At 35.5% G+C, this 8,302-nt stretch overlaps 1 protein-coding gene across 1 annotated transcript; it reads left to right on the forward strand.

The window, feature by feature from the left end:
• The first annotated feature begins 976 nt into the window (after nt 1–976).
• Nucleotides 977–8,092, forward strand: LOC118892516 (dual specificity protein phosphatase 3-like). The gene is given in 3 exon segments (XM_036847280.1): nt 977–1,127; nt 7,523–7,641; nt 7,643–8,092. Coding segments are annotated over 3 exon segments (720 nt in total).
• Nucleotides 8,093–8,302: the final 210 nt, after the last annotated feature.

Here is an 8,302-nt window from a genome sequence, read left to right on the forward strand (position 1 = left end):
CTAATATCTGGTAATTATTTTCTTTCTATACACAGATAAAAACTGAGTTTAGATATTTTCCCTGAAGAATACTACTGCTCTTTATACACCATTAAAATAGTGATAATATGTAATTAGGAAATGGAAGAATGTTATGTAATTGGTTAGGTTTATATATTTAAAAAAATGAAAACTTAAAAGAATAAAAATGAGGACAGGGATACAAGTATTTCTCAATTCAGGGGGCAGAGGAAAGACATAAAATATTAATAGTGAGAGATAAATATGTTTAAATATAATATTTATAAATACTATCCATAAAAGTATTCCACAATACATAGATATTTAAAAAATAGTTCATGCATAGTATAATTTCTTTGGCTGAAGTAATAGCTGAAATGGTGGCTGAATCTTATGTTACTAGCAAAATATCATACTTTTAATCAGAGTTAATTACACAAGGCAGGCCTACCATTTCTGAAATCCTTTATCACTTTTGAAAAATTTGCTTTTTTAATTTATATCATTGTGAAACACTAGCTAGATGATTGTTACATTTCATAATGTTCTACCACTTATTAGCTATAATATACCTTTACAATTTTCTTTTATCTTACTTGAAAAATGAAATTACAATACTATCTAATAGGGTTAGAGTGAAAATTAAATGAATTAATACATTTAAAAACACAACACTAAGATGCTCATTAAATAGTATAAATAACTATGAGGTATAATATAAACAATTATTGTTTGTATGAGTCAGCTTCTAAAATGGCCTCCAATGATCCTCACCTCCTGATATTCACTTTCTCATGTAGTCTCCTCCTTCATTGCACATGAGGATTCTGCTGCGTGACTGTTAGCATTCTGCAAAAGTGATAATATGTCCCTTAGGAGATCATGTGTATCAGACCCTGCAGCCTCCGTCTTGATGGTTCTCTCACTCTGTTGGATCTCTCACTCTGGGAGAAGCAATCTGTCATGTGAAAACTTTATGGAATGTTCTGTGTTCAACAGCAGGCCTAGTCCAGGAGCCATCCTGGAACCAAGGCCTGCTAACAGCCACGCAGATTCTCCAGCCCCATCAGGCTGTGAGTTGACTACAGCTCTGGCCGACAGCTTGACTGCAATCCTCATGAGAGATTGTAAGATAATCAGTGTTTGTTGTTTTAAGCTGCTAAATACTGGAATAGTTTATTATGAGGATAAAAGCTAACACTGAATATTCACCTATTGTGTAAGATACATTGCAGTCATTTTTGCTAAGTTATTTCATATGTAATCTTACCTCCCCCGCAGTATACCAATATTTAAGTTATTATATCCACTTTACGGGTAAAGAAATAGAAATACCTGAAATATACTCATCAAGGTACACAAGCAGTATCTCCTTTGGGCTTCATCTCTGTGGTGTAAGTGCCTGACACTAAGTTTTGATTGCCAGGGCATCCAGTTCAAAAGACTTCCAGCTTTAATAAACTTATTACCAACTGTATGACACAGCTACTAGCAAGACAACCAACTAAAGAACTAGAACACCCACTCCATGAAGTTCCCCTTTCAGAAAGCCCTGGGTGACATAGGTAACCGGCTGCTTGAGTGACCCCATCTCCAGGTTCCTGTGTGCTCATTCCTCTTATGCTTCAAATCAGCCAATAATGAGTGACCTAGAGAAATCCTAAACACCTTGCTCTTAGACCCAAATAAATGTAGAGCCCCAGGTTCATTCTCTCTCTCTCTCTTTCTCTATCTCTCTCTCACTCTCCCTGCTCCTCCCCTCCTCCCTTTCACCTCTTTTCTCCCCCTACTCAACCTCCCCCTTGTGTGGTCTTCAGGCATACTGTGTACCCTTCAGGATTTGTGGATAATAAATCTTGTTCCTCAAATTTCCCTGATAGTATTTTGCTAAAGTGCACTCTGTGACCATCATAAGAACCACAAGGGCTGGCCCAGCCAAAACATTGACCTCGGAAAGGAAATATCTGTGGGCTTTTCTCCCGGTAACATGGGCGCAGGCGAGTACTGCAGGCGTTCCTAGGGCAGAGCATTATCATCAGTGGGCTGGGACGAGCATGCAACCTCCGTAGTACAGAGCACACATAACCCCAACATGTTGCTTTTCCCTCCTTAGTATAGCACTACTTTGCAGAGCCTTTAATGATAGAATTGATGTATGCCTCAGTACTTATTGCCTAGAAGTTGTAAAATGAAGAGGAACTTTGCCTAGAGATGCCTGGAGGGAATTTACATGGATTCCTGGATTTGAGAGAATAATCTCATGTCAAATCAAGTGACAGATTAGCTTTAAAGACAGTTTTTTTGTTGTTAATTTTCTATTCTTCTTTTGCATTCAGAGAGGTTTGTCAGGTACTGAGGTGGTAGAATTGCATGAAAGATTCCTTTAGGGTTTCAAAGGTTGTAAATAATTTTCTACAATCAGCTTTTAGATTTGATCCTCCTAGGTGATAGTAAGCAGTAAAAATTATGGGAAGTGAGACTCTGAATCGTAATTTTTATTAGTAAAAGGAATAACTTGGAGATGTTCTTATATCTTTTTAATGTTATTCATCTTAATTATTTTCCAGTAAATTCAACAGTCCTTTGTGTTTGCTGAGAGACAAAGGGAAAATAATATATGTTGTCACTGAAAAAAGTGGGAGGAGATAAATAAGTTTAGATGTTTTGCTCCAGCTTTTCCTGTAATGGAAAATCTGTCATGAAGTAGAAAATGAAGGTGGATGAGTTTTAGTTTCTCTGTATAGAAGTTTATATTGTATCTTTCAGAGGAATGGCTATTTCATTACAGTATTTCAAGTAAAAGAAAAATAATTATTGTTCAAAGTCTGTAGAGTACAATTGTGCAACCCACTGGTCCTTGACTTTAGAAGTCAAGTTCTCAGGAGTCAAAAACAATTTGATTGAATATGTACCTATCATTAATCATGTGTGTTTTGTAAGTTGATCATTTTTGAGGATTTTGCATACCAACATATCCAGATATTAAAACAAAACAAAACAAACAAAATAAAACCAAAGCAGAAACAAAACCCCAAAATTTAAAATAACTAATACCTTTTGAGAATTTTCTAACTGCCAGAAACTAGGAAAATTGGCAAACTGGTCATCTTTTCAGTACAAAATACAGTTTTGAAAGTTGCCTCAAATGTGACAGCCTCATCTTGGCAAGGAGAAATTTCATCTGCCTTTCAAATACCCGCATAAGAATTTTCCCAGTATTTCAGCTAGCGTGTAATGACTTTAAAGGCAAGTATACCTGAAATTATTAATCTCCTCCCCCTGCCCCCATTGCCCCCTCCACCACCTCCTCTCTCTCCCTCTCTATCTCTCCACCTGCCCCATAAATAAAAGTTCTTCCCTGTAAAATATATTGAAGGATTACTTATAAAATGTATAAATGATTTGGGTGGGGTTTAATGAATTTTATAAAATAAACACACCTATGTAAACAGCACCGAGATCAAGACATAGAGCATTACCAGGACTCCTGAAACCCCCAAGTTAACCATTATCCCAAATTCTAATACTGTATATTAGTTTTTAAAGTTTTTGAAATTTTAAAAATAGAATCATATAGGATGTACTCTTTTGTCTTTTTTTCCCTCTCAGTATTAAAATTGTATATTTGTGGGATTTATCTATCCTGTACATTTCTTTTGTTATATGAAAAATGCATTTCCATTTGCGTTATGTATTGCACTTAGGAGCGTAATATCTGCATCACAGAACATGCATGTCTCCGGCTCTTTTAGACACTGACAAGTAGTTTTCCAAATGCGTTATACCAGTTTATACTCCAACCAGCAAAGTGTCAGAATTCTAGTTGCTTTATAATCTTGCCTATACCTAGCTTTGTCTCACTCTTTGTTTTAGATGTTCTGATGGGTGTGAAGTTAACTCATTGTGATTTTAGTGTGTATTTCCTTGCACTTTACTTGAGTTCTGTTTCATATGTGTATGTTACTTGGACATTTTCTGTTGTGAACTGCCTACTCAAGTTTTTTATATATCTTATACTAGATTGATAGTATTTTCCTTATTAATTTGTAGGAATTCTTTGCATATTTTGAATGAGTTATTTTGTCAGATACATACCTGTATATACATACACACAATAAAAATACTTAACTCTGTGTTGCCTTTTCACTCTATAACATTTTTTCAGAAAAATTCAAATACATTTTATTACATGACATGTCATACTTAACATCTTAGCAATATCCTATTGTTTTTTAAATTAATTTTTATTGGAGTGTAATTGATTTACAGTTCTGTGTTAGTTTCTGCTGTATAGCAAAGTGAATCAGTTATACATACACATACACCCACTATTTTTTAGATTCTTTTCCCATATAGGTCATCACAGAGTATTGAGTAGAGTTCCCTGTGCTATACAGTAGGTTCTTATTAGTTATCTATTTTATATATAGTAGTGTGTATATGTCAGTCCCAATCTCCCAATTTATCCCTCCTGTCCCCCCTTTCCCCCTTGGTAACCATAAGTTTGTTTTCTACATCTGTGACTCTATTTCTGTTTTGTAAGTAGGTTCATTTGTACCATTTTTTTAGACTCCACATGAAAGCGATATATGATATTTGTCTTTGTCTGACTTAATTCACTCAGTATGACAATCTGTAGGTCCATCCATGTCACTGCAAATGGCATTATTTCATTCTTTTTTATGGCTGAGTAATATTTCATTGTGTGTGTGTGTGTGTGTGTGTGTGTGTGTGTGTGTGTGTATATATATATATATATACCACATCTTCTTTATCCATTCCTGCACTGATGGGCATTTAGGTTGCTTCCATGTCCTGGCTATTGTAAACAGTGCTGCAATGAACATTGGGGTGCATGTATCTTTTCAAGTTATGGTTTTCTCCAGATATATGCCCAGGAGTGGGATTGCTGGATCATATGGTAGCTCTATTTTTAGTTTTTTAAGGAACCCCCATACTGTTCTTCATAGGGGCTGTATCAATTTACATTCCCGCCAATAGTGTTGGAGGGTTCCATTTTCTCCACACCCTCTCCAGCATTTATTGTTTGTAGATTTTTTGATGATAGCCATTCTGACTGGTGTGAGGTCATACCTCATTGTAGTTTTGATTTGCATTTCTCTAATAATTAGTGATGTTGAGCATCTTTTCATGTGCCACTTGACCATCTGTATGTATTCTTCAGAGTTATTGATAACTTTTGATGAATAGAATACTTTAATTGTAGTGTCATCTAATTTATTACATTTTATTTATTTTTAAATATCGTTTGTGTCCTGTTTAAGAAATCAAGAAAGTGCTCTTTACTCCAAGGTCATAAAGATATTCTCTTATGTTTTCTTCTAAAAGTCTTATTGTTTTACCTTTCACTTTTAAATCTACAATCTGTCTAGGATTTATATATGTGTGGAATACAGTAAAGGCAAAGATTCTTCTTTTTCTCCCATAAAGATATCCAGTTGGCCACAACTCACTGCACTGAAATGTTACTTTTGACATGAGTTAGGTGACCACATCTTTGTGAGTCTATTTCTGGACTATTCTATTCCATTGGTCAATTGGTTTATATTGTGCAAAAACTACATTGAATTAATTAGCATAGATTTATAATAGGTCTTAATATCCCATAAGTCCTTCAGTTTTGATAGTTCTCAAGAGTTCATTGCATATTCTTGGCCCTTTGGATTTCCATACACATTTTACAACAAGCATGTTGAATTCATGAACGAACCTTTTAGGATTTTAGTTGGTATTGCAACAAATCTATACATGATTTTTTGAGTCTTCCAGTCCATGAACTTGGATTTCCCTGTATCTATTGTCTTTTAAAAGTTTCTGTCAATATATTTCTTGTTTGCAGAGTAGCAGTCTTGCATACCTCTTAGTTATTTTTTTTCTTAAGTGTTTCAAGTTTTTTGGCGCTTTTGTAAATGGTATCATTTTTTAAATTTAATTTTCTATTTATTTGAGACAGATATGTTGAAATGCAATTAATATTTGTAAACTAACCTTAAATTTAGTGACTATAGTAAATTCACCTTGTAATTCTAATAATTTGGCTCTTGGTCCTTTTGTATTTTCTACATGAAAAAACATGCCATCTGCCAATAATGGAAGTTTTATTTCCTTTTTCCTTTTTTTTCAATCTTTATGCCTTTTATTTCTTTCAACTATCTCATCTCACTGCTTAGGAACTCGAAAACTAAATACAAGTGGTGATAACAGGCATCATTGGCTCATTCCTGATTGCAATAGAAAGTTTTCAATAATTCATCATTAAGATATTTATTGTAGGATCTTTCCAAGATGGTTTTCATTAAGTTATTGAAGTTCCTTTCTATTCCTAATTTTTTGAGAATTGTTATCATGAATGGATGTTGAATTCTATCAAGTGCATCTGATGTGATGATGGTATTATTTTTCTCACTAATTTTCTACTAATAGGGTAAATTGCATTGATTTTTTTGAATGTTAAATCACTCTTGCTTTCATGGAAAAACCCTAGTCATTTGAGGTATATTATCTTTCTTATATATTCTTGGATTTGTTTTGCTAAATTTTGTTTAAGATTTTTGCATTTATTATATTTATGAGAAAACTTAGCCTGCAAATTTTGTTTTTTATAGCATCCCTTTTAAGTTTTGGTATCAAGATTTTTGTTGATCTAATCAAAGAGTTGGTAAATGTGCTCTCTTTGTATTTTCTGGAAGTGTTAGTATAAGATTGGTTTAATTTATTCCTAAAATGTTTTGAAGAATTCACCAGTATATTCATCTAGGCCTGGAGTTTTCATCATGGGAATGACTTTAATGCTGGGTTCAAATTCTTTAATAGATAAGGAACTATTCATATCTTTAATTTCTTTTACTTTAATTTGGTAATTTGTGTCTTTTATGTAGTTTGTCATTTTATCTAAATTATTAAATTTATTGGTATGAAACTTTCCATAATTTTAGTTTATTAACTTTTTATATCTGTAAAGCCTACAGCAAAATCTTCTTTTGGTGCGTTAAATTGGTAATATGTTGGGTTTCTTTTTTCTTGTTAAGTCTTTTGAATTTTTCATCTTTATTAGTGTTTTCAAATAATCAAGTTTTGGCTTTGTCAAATTTTTTAATTTAATTAAATTAAAATTTTAGTTAATTAATTTTTTAATTATGTATTTTTTTCTTATGTTAATTGTTTCTGTACTACTTTTTTGGGGTTGATTTGCTCTTTCCTTACAAAGTTCTTTATATGAAAGCATAAATCATTGTGATTTTTTTTCCTTTATTATTTTCTAACATATGCATTTAAGGCTATACATTTTCCTCTAATCATAATTTTAACTGAATACCTCACGTGTTGATATGTTGCAGTATCACTGTCATTTAGTTTACAATTTTTCTAATTTCTCCAGTATAGAAACGTATTATTTAACTTCCAAACAATTGTATATTTTAAGTTAGTTATTCTTATTGATTTCTAGCATAGTTCCCCTGTGGTCATAGTTTTCTAGCATTGGAAAAATGTCAACCGGCAGGGCCCGGCTGCTGCCTGTCGGGCCCGTTCGGGCTCTTGGTGCAGGATCTCAACGACCTGCTCTCGGACGGCAGCAGCTGCTACAGCCTCCCGAGCCAGCCCTGCAACGAGGTCACCCTTCAGGATCTATGTGGGCAATGCGTCTGTGGCTCAAGACATCCCCAGGCTACAGAAACTGGGCATCACCTACGTCTTGAATGCGGCTGAGGGCAGGTCCTTCATGCATGTCAATACCAATGCCAACTTCTACAAGGACTCTGGCATCACATACCTGGGCATCAAGGCCAACGACGCACAGGAGTTCCTCAGCGCCTACTTTGAAAAGGCGGCGGACTTCATCGACCAGGCCCTGGCTCAGAAGAACGGCCAAGTGCTTGTCCACTGCCATGAGGGTTACAGGCGCTCCCTGACTCTCATCATCGCGCATCTTATGGTGAGTCAGAAGATGGATGTCAAGTCTGCCCTGAGCACCGTCAGGCAGAACCGTGAGATCGGCCCCAAGGATGGTTTCCTGGCCCAGCTCTGCCAGCTCAACGACAGACTAGTCAAGGAGGGGAAATTGAAACTCTAGGGCGCCCTCACTGCCTCTTCTCTAGAGGTCGGATTGGGGGGGCGGCCCTGGTTGTGGTGTCCCAAGCTGCTGTGTTTAGGAAACACAGTGTACCCTGCTCCCAGCATCACCAGGCACTTGCCCACAAGTCTGTCCCAACACAGCCCTGGGCCACTTTCCCCCTGGGGAGCATATAAAGAAGCTTGCTGAGGAGGGCATTCCTGCTCCCTG

The sequence above is a fragment of the Balaenoptera musculus genome, chromosome 3 (genome assembly GCF_009873245.2).
Source record: "Balaenoptera musculus isolate JJ_BM4_2016_0621 chromosome 3, mBalMus1.pri.v3, whole genome shotgun sequence".
Taxonomy (NCBI): domain Eukaryota; kingdom Metazoa; phylum Chordata; class Mammalia; order Artiodactyla; family Balaenopteridae; genus Balaenoptera; species Balaenoptera musculus.